Below are 16,330 nucleotides of genomic sequence, written 5' to 3'. Positions count from 1 at the left end.
TATCAAAGATTACATTTCAACTGCTTTTTGCTGAACAGCTGTAAGATTCTTCCACCAAAGTTTTTTTTTTTTCCTTTTCTGGTTGAGTTTCACTTTGGTTCTCCAAATATACATTTGCTGACATCCAGACAGTGTAATTACTAGGCAGTAACATAATTTTACAGAAACTGGCAGTTTCACAGGTCCTTTCTTAACAGTTTCTGTTTTCATAATGTGAGAGCTAAGATTAATGTTTTTCATCAGTGTGCTACCATCTTGGAAAATCCACAATGGTGGAGAATGTGGGCATTTATTTCAGGGTTTATAACTCCATTGAAATCCCAAATATGTCGTTGATGAAAAGGAAATAATTTCCCAAGAAAATGTCAGGTAAATGTTTTTTTCTGCTTGTGTGTGTGGTCTCTGTTGTTGAGAGACTGACACACCTTACAGCCACTTGCACCATCAATAAATAGACTTGTATTTAAAAAAAAAAAAAAAAAAAAAAGGTACACACCTGAACTGCCTTCTCGAGTTCAACAGTAATTCAAATTTATTTTCAGTTTGTTAACCGGGAGAGTCCACTGAGCTGAAATGAGCCCTTTTTTCAATGGAGGCCCGGGGAGAAAAGCTCCAGTGATGTATTTATGCTACAAGTGCACGGCCATTTCTGACAGACTACTGATGTAAGTTTGCTAATACAGATAACTACATAATGGCTAATGTGGAACAATTCCTTCAAGTAATAGCTGCCACTGCACTATCTATGGTAGTGATAATGAAACTATGACTACACATCAGGTTTCAACACTCCTTGAAACCATGGACTCATTAAGAAAACTGAGAAGATTACAGTGTTGGCTTTTGCATGAATAGTCACACAGAAGGTCTGGGAATGGGTTGACTGACCTCTGATACAGACTGTACTTCTCTCAGAAGATCTCCACTGTACCTTTACAAATAAAAACTGCACTGATAAGGACTATGGAAAAAGGAAAACACTGACTGTTTGCATGAGTGAGGTCATTGCAGACACCAAAACAATCATGTTTCATAAATGGACTTTGAATAACAACAAAATGAGGTCACAATTTTTAGAACTTAAGCACAGTGACACATTATGTTTAGATTAATAAAGAAATATTTGCAAACAGCATGGCTGAAACAGTAAGAAGTTTAAATGCAGACTACCTATTTTTTCTTAAAAAAGTGGTGTATAACCACGCTGATCCATGAGATATGGAACGTTTGTCATCACTTGCTGAAAGAGTAATATGCTATGAAAATTTAAATGATGGATTGCCTAAAGGGGATGACAAAACCTCAAGAAAGCATTCACAAACATTTTGCTTTAAATGTAGGAAGACAGAACACACTACAAAATTATGTAGTAATGAGAAAAATGAATGTAAACCGGATACAAATGTTGGTAAGAAAGTAAATAACCAAGAACTAATATGTGACACAACTACTGCTAGACTAAAGTACTGTGTCTTGTCACTGCACCATCACTAAGCTTACAACATTTTCTGTATTAATAAATGAAAAAGAAGCACATGGGGCTTCTAAATTCCAATAGTACAATGAGCAGTTAATTTGTAAAAAGAAAAACTACTCTTCTAAAGCTGAAAAGCTGTAGAGCTTCTTTGTACTTATGTTAATAAGAGGCAGAACTGATAGCCAAAGCAGAAATCCAAAAATACATCCAAGAAAGAAGTATATCCTGTGGCCATGACACCATCCCTTCCCCACTTTAAAGGCCTTATGAGACAACAGGAGGATGAAGGTACAACCATCATTTATGGTCTCCAGTCAACGGATAAAGAGATGCAGATAAAACAGACTATTCTGTCCATCCCTGTAACAAAACTCCTCACTGTTTTCACGGATTCATCAGGTAGGCTGTATGGTTCAGGAATAATAATGATACCCCCAGGGATTAAAATTGTGGGTGGAGGATTCAGAAGGTAGACAGCTTTGTAAGCATGTTTGGCATTAAAAAAAAAAAAAGCAATAGAAGCCAATGGGAGTCAAAGAAAAAAAAAATAGATACAGAAATAATATCAGACAACAAAGGAAATAAGAAAGATAACAAACAAGGTGTGCGCCCTACCTCAACCTAGCTGAAAATCCAGGGAGGGGAAGAACCATCAAGAGAACGAAAACAAAAGGAAGCTACTTCATACTAAGTTAGGCCAGGATGGTATGAAGGTAACAAGAATGATCTGCTTTCCAAGTATTAAACTATAATTGGTATAAGACGGCAAACAGGCTCTCTTTATTCCTGACAACACAGTGTGACACTGAGATCTACATTCCAGTCTTAGTAGTAAAACAATAAGTGAGCAGGTCACTGAAAAACCAATCAGTAAAAACAAAATGAAAACTCCAGCAAAGCTAGAAATTCCACTGAGTGACCTCCCAAACTCTTGTATCAGAGGCACATGGGATATATGCAAATGACCCTTATCAACATCAGGTGTTTCAGCTAATTGGCAATTCTGAATGCCCATGACTTGTTTCATCATTTTAATGGACAATTTCAGGCCAATAAAGCCAAACCCCACTAGTTGTGGATATGCATATTTCGGCCTTGTTATGACTTCGTCAGCACAGCACAAGCACAATGTTTGACTAAGCATAAGAAACAAGTCTTAGTAGTAAAGGAAGAACTCCCTATTACTTGAAACTTAAAACAAAAAAGGTTTCTTTCTACAGTTAAGAACTAAAGCAAGTGGCTTGCTGCAACTTATACCACACACAAAGCACTAATACACTTCAGTCCTGTCTCCTGGCAATCATTTCTGTAACTGCATTCAGAAATTCCAGTATAGAAATGAATGCCAGTAATGCTCTCTTGATTGTGCCCCCTAACATCTTGCCCCTGAAGTGGCTGCCCCTTTCAGCTCACCCTACCTATGCTGATAGGTGTAGATATTCTCACTGTACAGGGAGCAATTTGCCTGGCCACTCTAGAAAATTAATTAGACTGAAGAGTGTCTACACACCCATAAAATGTGCCAGGTAAGCACAAAAGGGTCACCTCATTAGAATATAGTCCAGAAGACCATCTCAGAACTACTTAAAGTCATTATACCCTTCTAACTGATATTCCCAGAAATGTCCCTGTTAGGAGGAGTAATCGGCAGCACAAGGGCATAAAAATATTCCTGTAACAAAACTTTGTGTTTATTCTCAGCAGCAAAAGGAAAGAACTGACCAGTAAGTCTCAAAGGTCAACTGTCTCAACTATTTACATGTAAAGGAAAGTGGGACAAAGTGCAGAAATAGACAAATAAGCAAAATCCGCTGAGGCTGTATGCTTGCTGACAAAGTTAACACTTCAAACATAAACCACCTCTGGCTGCAGGGATCTTGTCTTCTGGTGCCAAAGCTCTTAACTGTTGTCATAAAGGGCACCCATGTACAACAGCTCCACTACTGGAACCTGCAGACAGACTGAAACCTCTGTGAATGTCAGCAGATGCATGAAGTCCTGAAACATAGGTAAGATAGGGCAGCTACCCTGAATGGTGGTTAGATACAACTCACAAGCCAACATACTACTGCACTGAAACTGCTTATATTGCTTGCAAACCCCTTCTAGATTGTCAAACAGGAGATGAGTGAAGGGGGTTGCATGGTGCATCCTCCACACAAACAGACCCAGTAGTAAAGAGTAGGTGCTCACAATATACATGTCAGACATTGGAGAAGCAAACTGCAGACTAACCTTGCAGGTAACGTGGAACACACGCCTTCCCAGGATTTAGTTGGTCCACTAGAAGCCTTTATCTTGGTTAAAGCAATAAAACGGTGTTACACAGTACATCCTACATTCTGTAATGATGAAAGAGAAGGAAGAAAATGATCATCCCTCCTCACCCCCTTCGGATGAATGAAGTCTTCCATCTGTACAATTACATCACCCAGCAATCAAGAAACAAGCAAACTTTAGTGAAAGATAACAAGGTTAGCGTAATTTCCCACTGAATTCTGGGCATCTAAACAAACCAGTTAAGGCAGCCAGACAGATTGAAAATGCTATGTAAACCTATGTCTATGGAAAGGCTAGGCTGTGGGGAGACTGCCTGTCCCTCTCCTATATCATTTGTAAAACTCAAAGAGTTCAGACTCCTTGGGGTGAGGGATGAAAAACAAAAAATAACTACCTCTCCTCACACCAACCTGTTGCTGGGAAAACAAAGGTATAAAACTGAAAACGTTCATCTTCTGTCCCAATTGGGAATCTTCCCACCAGTGAAAACCAGTAAAAGTCACCAAGGTGTTGACTCTCATGACAAGAAAGATATTAACCCACAAACAATGAATGCGAAAACACTCCTCCTAAAGCTCAACTTTGGAAGGGTGCAAAGTTGTGCTTAATCCCCTCAAAGGCAAAGCAGCCAATACCGAAGTAGCAGAGCAACCAATCAGACTACTGCTGTAGCCCATCATGTAAATGAAGTGCCTTTGACAATACAGGTGAAGAAAGTTGTGAGTTCATTTCCCATGTATGGTTTAGTCTGACAGTTAGAGCAGAGGTTTATGGCAGTGAGCTGTTGATGAGTAGCTTCCCTTGGTAGACTGTTTATTCCCACAATCTTCGTTTGTATAGTGTGACCTTGAGAAGGTCATTTAACTAAATAGTGCTTTGGGCAGTCGGGGAATTGGGCTAGACTCCTCAGTGGTCTCCAAGACTATAAGCCTAGCAACAACCTATGAACTAATGCTAGCATCCTTGAACCTGTTGTAAGACAGGTGGCCAATATTAAGTCCTTGAATGGAATCCTAGTTGGAGCCAGATGGGTCTGTGCTGGATCTAACTCATAATCAAAGGGAATTACAGCCAGCATAGGAGCTGCCAATTCTGACTCTGAGCTTTGCCTGAGGTCAGACTTCAGAGCAACCAAGAAAGCCTGCATAAGATGGGCAACACCAGGCCACCTGAAGATTAAGTCACAGCAGCTACGGTAAAAAGGAAGGGGCCAAGTGCCAGGATATCTATGTCAGTCCGCCTAATGCCAGCATAGCTCACATGGGACTCAGGTGAAGAAAGGCCATCAAAAACAGCATTCTGGTACAAGCAATGCAGAACCCAAAACAGACGGAACTTGATTGTGCCAAATGAAAGAGGTGCACTGTTATCTGATCCACCTGTACACCTCTCAAGGATCTGAGAGAAAGGAAAGATGAAGGAAGCCTACCAGCACTACTAAATCCTTGGTTAGAGAGAATTGTAGCAAAATGATCTGGACGGGAAAGGCCTCAAGAACCTTAAGCCAGAAGTTTGACAGCACTCAACAGCTATAGGAGGTAGAATTGCCTCAACTGAATTCCCTGCATAAAAAATCTTTTCATGTAGAAAAAGGAAAAATGGCAAGCAAATTGTTTACTAAAACAGCTATGCTGTACTGTAAAAAGGACATGTTTAAATGTATTAAAGGCAAAATACTATACTGGAAACTGCAAAGGCATATAAACACTAGAAAAAGTCCAAGGTAGAAGACTGGACAGCAAATCTCTTAGACAGGCTAAAAACTCTGAAGCCATAACCCCTAGAAGTATAAGCAGCCAGCTAAACCAGTGAGCAATAAGAAAGTAAGGGAGAGGAAAAAGTACCCCCCCCCCAAACTTAAACATACTAACATCACAGCTGCACAACTGCAGATAAAAGAAAAAATATCTCTTACACTGAATCACTATTGGCACACAAACAAATTGCACTAAAAGTGATTTTCTATGCGAAAAGCAAAAATACAAATACAGAGTTTAACATCTGCTAATTTAAATCTCTGGGTTGAAACCTCACCCAATTAACACTTGACTAAGGGTAGGGTAATAGCTTACTTCATGTTATCAATTTTGTGATCATCATATGATAATGCCCTAGCTATGTAAAACAGTCTAGCATTAAGTGTAAGGTCTTGTACTCACCCTTATGGCTGAACTCCTGATATCCACAGCGTACTCTGTTTCTGAAGGCTGTACATTTAACTTCAGAATGTTGTGAAGATGAGCCCCTTCAATTCCTAAGCGATGCAACCCATCCATAATACGTGCTTCATTCCTCAAAACATCTAGCACACTGAAGTTAAGACAACAAACAGCGTAAACAGAGATATACCTTTAAACGGTTGAACTATAACTTCATAAACAGTACAAAAAATAAATTAATAAATGTTCTCATGGGTAAACAAGAAAAATGTCCAAAATACTGTATTGGCTCTCTGCTAACACTAGAACTCTCAAATAATTTAATTCATTAAATTCCTTTATTATTAATAGGCAGGTGGGAAAGTGCCAGTGTCTCACTTTTACTTAATCATCCTGCATTTTTAACTTAGTTTTTATAGGTGCATGATCTGCGGTAATTGTTGAATGTGTGTCAAAGCTATCAATTAAATTCAAATGTTCTGTGGAATATAATTTCTATAAAATGTTGTCAAAGTTCCTACTACTGAATTCACATTTTCTATACCAAATGTTATATAAATGTCTTCAGAAATCTACCCCCTTTTGTTATATTTTCCCTTTTAGGTCCCCCTGATACATCCTCACTATTGCAAATCAAGTTCACAGTCCCCAGTAATTAAGTAATATTCCCTGCTGAAAGCAGATTTCTCCCAAAATGTTAAGCTTCATAGCAGCAGTTTTTAGTGGAATACAAGTACATGCCAGATAATTCTCTTCGCAGCTCTGTGTTCAGATGAAGTTTGGACTCCCACTGAACACATTTGCTAGAGGAAAAAAAAAAAAAGCCATTACCTTTGCATATGCAAGAAACTTGGCATTTTTCATGGCTGTCAATTTGTTTTACTTTTGAAGCCAACTTGATTAAAAAACAAACACTTATTGATAGCTTTATCTGAGGACATTCATTCACCTTTATAAAAACCCACCTTTATAAAAATAAGACAAACTATCTTTATTCTACATATAATAAAATTACTGCACTTGTACACCCCCCAGCAACCAAAGAAGACAGTATATTAAAATTAAACATGCTTTTGTCAAGCCTTTCTTCTCTTGTTACACTGTAAAGCCTATATTTCGTACACTCCCCAAAAAAAGCACTTGTTCACTTTAATATCTTTAACATGAGGATTCTCCTTTTGACAGGGGTCGAAGCTGAAGAGAGGCCAAATGGCTATAAATAATCTCTGTGCAAAGTTGTACCAATCCCTAGGAACCCTTTTGAAAAGAAGGGGCACAAGAGGAGGCAATTATTTAATTTTTTATGTGCATTTTTAGGTGCCTTGAGCCTTATGGCATGGGGAACAAGAGTCAAAAAGGAACCCAGCAAAGTCTTCCCTCACCAGAGCTTGGGTTATGCCTCCTCAACTTCAAGTAGAAGATGTGGATCAACCTTCTCAGGATGTTCTATCTGACATAGTCTGAAGGAACATGCGATATTCTAGAGCTCCAGTGACCACTAGGGGGGACTACCAGAGAGGCGGAGATATATGGACTGATGGCCCGCGGGCTGCAAAGGAGCCTTAGCAGTACCATTAACCAGAAAAGTGGTACACATCAAAATCTCATCACTAATCTCTTTAGTCAATTTCTTTTTCTGGGGGGGGGGTCCAGTGAAGAGGCAATAACCTAGAACTCCTGGATATTCTAGTATCAATAAACAGATTCAAAGGTCATTATTCCCAAATATTGAATCAATTTTCCAACTCACCATGACATATACTTCAACCAGTTAAGCTTCTCTAGCTGGTGAACTCAATTCAATCATCCTGAGCGACCTACCAGCCCTTTTAAATGTCAAACTTGTCCAACCAACAAATATGCATGGTGGTCCCTTAACTTTTCTCACACTTATTTCCTTGACTAATATTACATCTTCTCTGACTAGAAGTTCCAGTCTCCTCGATCAAATTCTTACAAGTATAGCCTGTATGTTCCATACCTAAAATATTCCCCTATATGATTAGGTCAGACCATCAGGATAGAACATTATGTTTTAGAACCAAGCCCACAACTCCATCCAGTCTGACTATATTCAACATTTTTTTTCTACAGTCAAATTCCTAGCATTCTCAGATGGCCTAACAGCATTTTAAAGACCTCCATACAACTCTATAACAAAAGCATTTGTGTATACTGATGACTTTCACTCCCACCTTAACTTCTGCACTGAAGTGTCTCTCTCTATCCATCATAAGTACTAAAGCAAATTAAAGAATAAGCTCCTAAGGTGGAAACCCAGTATCAACAAAATCTGAAAAATAAAATAAAAAACTTTTCAAACTTGGGAATAACTTCAAATCTCACCTTTTAGCATTTGCAAAATGCTGTCTCTGAGAAAGTCCTTTAAATTGATAATACATTCTGCTGACTCTTTTAGATTGCATCATTCTTAATAATTCTCTGGTTTTCCAGGTTAACAGAAACTCTACATTAACATTTCTTAGTAAGCTTGCATCTGGTCAGGAAACTACAGCAATTAAAGAGATTATGTATGCAAAATCTAGCAATTAACTCTAGCTTCAAAACAACAGAAAGAATATGCTGGTTCAGACACCACGGCACCGAGCCCTGAGATCAAAACCAAAACAGTCATAAAATGCCTGACTTATCAGCTTTCTTACAGCAGAGTGCACTGTTGTTACATTTTTGCAGTTCAATATCTAATACAGTCTTTTCACATTTAAGAGAACAAGCCTGTGGCTTACATTAATATTTACAAACAAAATAATTACCTACAAAATTCTATCTAGCTAGGCTGGCAGCCTTCACATATCTTCACAATATACCAAGTTGTCTCTTAGCAATAAACAGGTTCAGATTCCTCTGGGTATGTGCCCAAAACTACAAGAAGAGCAACTGTGAATTCCTTGTGAACTACAGGCCAATTAGTGTCACTAGTATTTACCTGTAAAGTCATAGAACATAGTATAACAGAATTCACAAATACTGGTGCTATGCAGTCCCTTGACCTAAATCATGTTGGCTTTGCAAAGGGTAGGTCCTGAATACAGAATCTTGGGGATTTCTTTGAAAGGAAGCACTAAATAAATGATCAATCAGTGGACATTGCCTACCTAGAAATGGCAAAGATCTTTGACATTATCCCACACTCTGTTTGCACAAGTTATATTTACCTGTAAAAGCAGACATTCACAGAACACACTGCCTTACTGGCATATGGGTAGTAGTGCCCTACTACCCTCTCTCTGGCAGTTTGACAAAGCTCAGGAGTCCTCCCACCGTCTGTGAGGGAGAAGGATGAATCACTTGGCACGACCAAGACAACCCTTCACACTCTCAGATGGAACTTTAAAATTTTTCTTCAATCCAAAAGGAAGAGCAGATGAGAACACAAGCTTTATGAACACCTATTGTTCCATACCAAATGACACACACACACACACACACACACACACACACACACACACACACACACACACACACACACACACACACACACACACACACACAGCAAAAAAGGATGCTGAACAAAAACACAACAGCAACTTCAACAACTAACTATATACACTCAACAAAAGAGGGACAGTGGGAGAGTACTGCCAGAAAGGCACTGTGTTCTGTGAGCATCCACTGTTACAGGTAAGTGGAACATAAACAACTACAGTCTAACAAACACACTGCCTTACAGGTGAATGGGCAGATTCCCAAAACTAACCCAACTTGGGAGGAGGAAGGACAAGGATCAAAGTGCCCCTGGAGAATGGCCTTTTGAAGCCTGCACTGGATCGAAAAAAATTTGTAGTGCTTTGTGAAGGTAAAGATGGGGAGCACCTGAAGATTCTGTGAGCTTCTATTAACAGACTACGAAGGCAGTGTGAAGTCCATTTGAGTCATATAAAATAACCCTCTACCAAGAAGAATGCGAGTAACACCCTAACTGAACTAAAATTATTTGTTAGAAAGATGAACTTAAAAGTTTTTGTATAAAGATCACCCTGGAGACGGTCAAAGGGGGAAACTAAACATTAGGAAGAGAAGCTGTTATAACCCACCATTACATCCCCTCCTTAGTACATTTGAAAAGGTTTGTTCACAGGAGATATTCCAGACCCTACAACAACACAAACCAACATCTTTCAACATCACTAAGACTGAGAAACAATTACTAGATGAGATTAGAAGTGATTTTAGTTTAAGGTTAATGAAACCGGACAAAGGTGGGGCTATGGTCATAGTCAATACTGAAGACTATAACAATAGGATTTCTTGTATGTTACAGGATGAAACCAAGTGTGAATGTGTTTCTAGAAATGAAATCAACATCTCACATAGGAAAATCAAATTGTTACTTGAGGATTCCCTGTTCCAAGGGGTCATTAATGAAGAAATGTTCAACTTTTTCAATAATGACAACCCTACTATTCCCACAGGCTTCGGGATTCCGAAGGCCCACAAGGACATTCTAGAACCCCCTACCGGCTTATTATTTCTTGTCAGAATAGTATAACATATCTTTTGGGGGTGTTTGTTGATCGAACAGTTAGAAAAGCTTTAGTCCTTATTGAACATATATTAATTGACTTTTGGGACTTTTTGAGTAGAGTTAAGAAAGAACATTACAATGAGGATGTCAGCTTTTCTACCATAGATGTGGTGGATTTATTTACATCAATACCACACGATAACGGACTGGAATTTTTCCATGAGATTTTGGTTGAAAAAACCAACCTGAGCAATACCACTTTCAATTTTATTATGGTACTTATGGAGGTGATCTTGAAAAAACAACTTTTTTTATTTTGGTGGGGAGTTTTTCAGACAGGTTAAAGATGTGGCGATAGATAGCAGCTGTGCACCACTTTTTGCTAACCTTGTTATGTACCGTTGGGAAACGCACATGTTTTGGACACCCCCTTATAAGGATTCTTGGTTATTATACCTTAGGTTTTTGGACGACCTTTTTATACTATGGAAGGGTGGCGAGATACACACAGAATTTTTAGATTTTCTTAATGGGATTTGTGAATACTTCAAATTCACTAGAAACAGTGGTAATTTTTATATTAGCTATTTGGATGTTAAATTGAGTATAGATTCCAGTTCTAATTGTTTCCAATCCAGTGTGTTTAGAAAATTAGAAGTTATGTACTTACCATAACATTCCATCTCAGTAGGTGGATTCATTTGTCTGCAACCTGTGGGTTATGGATCCGATATCGGATCCGAACTGGCATGGTTAATCCAGCTATGGATCCGAGCTCTTAGCTCCCCCCCTCACCCATAATGCCCTGCTCTCCCTACATGACCTCAGATCGAGTTTGCCCTGAATCAAAATACCCTGGAAAGGGTAACACATAATATGCAGGAAACTGACAAGGCCAGGGGATAGGCGGGATGGTTGCAGACAAATGAATCCACCTACTCAGATGGAACGTTATGGTAAGTACATAACTTCTAAATCTGAAGTAGGAGATTCATTTGTCTGCAACCTGTGGGACAGAGTCCCCAGCTACCTGAATCTTGGGCGGCCATCATGGAAGGATGTTCCGGAGCACCGCAGAGCCAAAGGATGCTCTACCTCTAGATGTGATATCCAGCTTGTAATGAGAAATAAAGGTATGAGATGAAGCCCAAGTGGCTGCTGAACAAATGTCATCCAGAGGAATCCTAGCCTTAAAGGCCGCTGAGGTAGAAACTGACCAGGTCGAATGGGCATGGACTCCCTCCGGTGCGGGCCTCCCAGAAGCTTGATAAGCTAAAAGAATACATTGCGAAATCCAGCATGACAAGGAGACTTTGGAAATTGGCTTACCCAGATTAAATTTGGCAAAGGAAATGAACAACTGATCGGATTCCCTATGACCAGCTGTCCTGTTAAGATAAAACGAAGCTGCCTGTGAACATCCAAGAATGCAGCTTGTATTCACCCTTGTTCTGATATTTAGGAAGAAAACAGGGAGGTTAATGGACTGATTAATGTTTGCTTCTGAAGCTACCTTAGGAAGAAAGGAGGGATTGGTCCTGAGGTATGTCGGATGGAAGACCAAGTAAGGAGGTTTCATGGATAAGGCTTGAAGTTCGAAACTCTTTTGGCAGTAATGGCTACTAAAAAGCAGTCTTGAGGGATAAAATTTAAGATCTACAGTGGCAAGGAGGAGCGGTCAAGGCCTGAAGAACCAAAGAAAGATCCCATGGAGGAACCGCTTGCTTGATAGGGGTCTAAGAAGAAAGGTGCCTTTTAGAAGATTTTACACAATCTGGCAGACATAAGTGGTCGAGTCATGACCAACATGATAGTGAGAAATGGCCGCAAGCTGCACTTTGACCGTGGAACTACTGGCACCATCATTAAAAAGAGTGGTTAGGAAGTCTAGCACCAGAGGAAGGGGAACCGTGAAGGGATCTAGACCTTGCCGCTCCACCCAAATGGAGAATCGTTTCCATTTACTGCGGTAAACTTTCCTGGTAGATGGTTTATGAGCCGCTACCAGGATGGCCTTAACGGGTGACAAGATACCGGGAGTCCTAATTAGGAGTGGAACTGGAGCAGCCAAGCAGTCAGCTTCAGGTTGCCCAGATTCGGAGTTGGTAGGTTGATATCAGATCCGGAATGGGATCTAGAATCCAAGGTGGATTCACCGAGTGAGACCATAGGTAAGGGAACCAGATCTGTCGAAGCCAGAATGGGGCAATGAGGATTATTCTTCACCCCAACCGAGAGGCTTTCTGAATAACTTGGAGCATCAGAGGCAAAGGGGGGGTAAGCGTAAAGAAGACTAGGAGGCCAAGCACGCACCAGAGCGTCTCTCGGGGAATCCCCTGAAGGAGGGATTAGAGCGAAAAAACTGTCGCACTTGGTGTTTAAGGGAACAAGGAGTTCCCGCTACTTGAGCATTGAGAGACCACCGTGCACGGGAGAGAATGGTGCGACTGAGCTTGTCCGCAAGGATGTTGGACCGACCCGGAATATGCATTGCGATGAGAAAGCGGTTGGTGGAGATCGCCCATTCCCACACTCTCATGGCTTCTCGACATAAGGGATAAGACCTGGTTCTCCCCTGTTTGTTGATGTACCAGACCACCGACATGTTGTCTGACTGAATCGCAATTGTTCCCAGGGGAAGAAAGGCCTGAAGTGCTGAGCACTGCTCTCATCTCTAGAACATTGATATGCAGGGAGGTCTCTGAGTCGTTCCACGTGCCTTGAACCGTCCGGCCTGCAAAATGCCCCCCTCGCCCGAGGCGGGAGGCGTCCGTGGTCACCGTGGCGAGAGGGGGAGAAGCACAAAAGGGGCGGCCTCCGTGGAAATCCTGTGAGTGGAGCCACCACAAGAGGGACTGCTTGCAAGCCTTGCTGATCGCAATGGGATGATGCAGAGGTAGAGCAAGGTAAGACCACTGAACTTGAAGTGTCCACTGAAGGACCCGCATGTTGAACCTGGCGAGTGGAAGAAGAGATATTGCTGCCGCCATGGACCCTAGAGCCCTCAGGACCAATTCCGCCGGAAATGAGCTGGAGTGGAGGATGGCCCGCACCTGGAGTCGCAGATTCTGAACTCTGTCGGCTGTGAGGAAGGCTCTTAACGCCCTAGTGTCTAACCTGGCACCTATAAAATCTATCAACTGAGTAGGAGCCAGGTTGGATTTTGCTACATTTATCGTGATGCCCAGGCGGGGAGCTAGATGAAGAAAGGAGTCTCGCGCCAATGATAGTAGATGCCTTGTTGGGGCGGTAAGAAGCCAGTCGTCCAGGTATGAGAAGACCTGCACCCCCTGAAGCCTCAGGTGGGCCACAGCCACTGCTAATACTTTGGTGAACACCCTGGGGGCTGTGGTGAGACCAAAGGGAAGGACCCTGAAGTGGTAGTGACTGGCTCCCAGCCGGAAGCGAAGAAACCTCCTGGAACGTCTGTCCATTAGTATGTGGTAGTACGCATCCTTGAGGTCTATAGAGCACATCCAGTGATTCTCTCCCAGAAGGGGGAGGATGGATTGCAAGGTGACCATCCGGAACTTCTCCTTGGGAACTGCCAGGTTTAACAGGGACAGGTCTAAAATTGGTCTTAGGTCCCCGGCTTCTTTGGCACTAAAAGAACCTGGAGTAGAACCCTGATCTGGTCTGGGGGGACGGGCTGGATGGATCTTTTCCCCAGCAGATGGCCAATTTCTGCCGAAGTGGTCTCCCACTGACCAGGTGGAACGTCGGGGAGGGATTTTAATTTTGGAATATGATGAAAGGGGATCTTGTATCCTCTGGATATAATGCGGAGGACCCAGCGGTCTGATGTTATGGACTCCCATGCCGCTAGGCGCTCCGAAAAATGTCCCCCGACTGCCTCCAGAGTGGAGCAGTCGGGCAACCCTTCAGGGCTGCTGTGCAGGCCGTTCAGAGAAAGGTTCTCTGGGCCCGAGTTCCTGGGAGCCCCTCTGCCCCTCCCTGTCCTCCTCTGCCACGGAAGGACTGGTTGTCTGGAGCGGGTTGGGATTGCTGCGACTTCCGGAACCACATCTTCTTCTGGCCCTTTTGGTTCCTAGAGTAGGACCTCTGGGGCACAGAGAAGCGAATAATGACGGCAGACAGCGTCTTCCCGTCCTTTTTGCTCTGGGTCAAGGTGTCGCGAACAGTTTTGCCAAAAGGGCAGAACCATCAAAGGGGCGCCTTGAAGGCTCCGTGAAATCGCAATGACGGAGCCAGGCCTGGCGTCTAGTGACTAGGCCTACTCCTGCAGCTCTATCGGCACTCTCAGTAGCATGGGACAGCAACCGCAGAGGGGTACGTCACACGGACAAGAGTGGCCATACGGGTGGAGTGCAAAACTTTGTCCTCCTCCGACATGGACTCTGGGGGGGATGCAGCGTATTCTTTAATAAGATCGCGCTGCATCCTGATAACATGTGCCAGGTAGTTGAGCGCCCTCACTGAGAAGATCGCTGAACTAAACATTCGCTTCCCCAAGCGGTCCATCATCCGAGACTCCTTGCTCGGGGGATGGACTGAGGGACTCTCCTGGGCGAGTTACCTCTTGGTGGCTGCTGCCGTTAACATGGCATCTACTGGGGGCCCCTTACTCCAGTGGGCACGGTCTTGCAGGGGGGCTAAGGATACGGTCTGGCCTTTTGGGTATTGGCTCCAAGGTGTCCGGTTCCTTCCACGCCCTGGTGGTAATAAGGTCCACCAGGGGGTCGGCAGAAGGGGACACCCAAGAGGTAGACGGGCCTGCTTTGAATGCCTCCAAGAACACGGACTTGTCCAAGGAAGACTTGGGGGCAGACCACTATGCTGAAGCCCCTTATTTCCATGATGTCTCCAAAGGAGACATCCTCGGGGTGATCTTGGGGAGCCTTCCCTTCCTCCAAGTCTGTGTCTTCAGTTAAAGACTCGGGAGTCTATGTGCCTCCTTTACATATGCTTGCGAGGGCTTCCTCGGGGGCTGTCCGAGGAGCTCGCAGCAGTGTCTTGTTCAATGGAACAGCTTGGGGCACTGAAGCGGGCTGTCCCAGTGGCGGATGGTGGAAGCCTGACCCAGTGCAGATGGGCGGGATGGAGCGAGCAAGTGCCGGGGTCCGGAAGCCCTCAACAGAGCCCTCTCCACTACATCAAAAGCCGAGGGAGCCAGCCTCGACCAACGGATCCGGATCCGAAGAGTGGATCGGAGCCGGCCCGAGACACTCGGATCGACCAGTGCGCTCCGACACAGGCGGCGCCGGCGGCACACTGAGTCCTCGGATCCGGCTCGAGCCAGGCTCCGAGGGCAGGGTCGGATCCGAGTACCTAGTACTATCGGCAACCCACCCCGGCTCCGAAGCTGCCCGGCTCGAATGCTCCGAACCGGGTGGCGGGTCAGAGAAGGAGCTATAGGCTTGAAAATGGGGTCGAGCTCCCCAGAGGGAGGGGGGCAGGAGCACTCCCATCTGCATCTGGGCCTGGATGAACCTTCTCATCATCGGCTATATGTAGATCTCGAAGAGGCTACCGAGGTAGGCCTTGAGTGCCTCCTCGATAGCCTCGATGGAGATCGGGTCTCCTCCTCCTCAGGCCCCGGTGAAAAGCAGACCGGAGACCGGAGCCGAGGGGGAGCCAGCAGCCAAGGAGGCCAGAGGAGAAGCCGCTTAGCTGGCGGGCCAAGCGGAGGTCTCGGCCCGCCGCTTGTGGTGCTTCTCTCGATCCTTTTCTCTCTCCTCCAACCCAGCAGTGGGAGGTTGAGTCCCAGGTGGAGAAGGGGGAGCAGGCGAGGAGGGAACCATAGCCACAGTACCCACCACAGGAGCGAAGCCGAGTCTGGGGTAGAAGTCCCGCCAGGACCAGCTCCTTCAATGCCCTGGGGTTGAACCCTGCACAAATGGAACATCCAGAAGTGAGGTGTTCAACCCCAAGACCGAGTGTGGCCATCAGCAGGGAAAGCTTATGGCC

General features: G+C 43.7%; 1 protein-coding gene across 1 annotated transcript in view; it reads right to left on the bottom strand.

The window, feature by feature from the left end:
- The window catches only part of UGGT1 (UDP-glucose glycoprotein glucosyltransferase 1), a gene marked incomplete in the record, with an annotated part of 2,149,769 nt that overhangs the window by 1,760,062 nt on the left and 373,377 nt on the right, over positions 1 to 16,330 (bottom strand). The window contains 1 exon segment of the mRNA XM_044070228.1: positions 5,917 to 6,067. Within this exon segment, the coding sequence (XP_043926163.1) occupies positions 5,917 to 6,067 (151 nt within the window).

Source organism: Protopterus annectens, chromosome 4.part1 (assembly GCF_019279795.1).
Source record: "Protopterus annectens isolate FY-2018-M chromosome 4.part1, PAN1.0, whole genome shotgun sequence".
In the NCBI taxonomy this organism is placed as follows: domain Eukaryota; kingdom Metazoa; phylum Chordata; order Ceratodontiformes; family Protopteridae; genus Protopterus; species Protopterus annectens.
The sequence above is the reverse complement of the archived record's forward strand: the minus strand, read 5'-3'. Positions and strand labels throughout refer to the sequence as shown.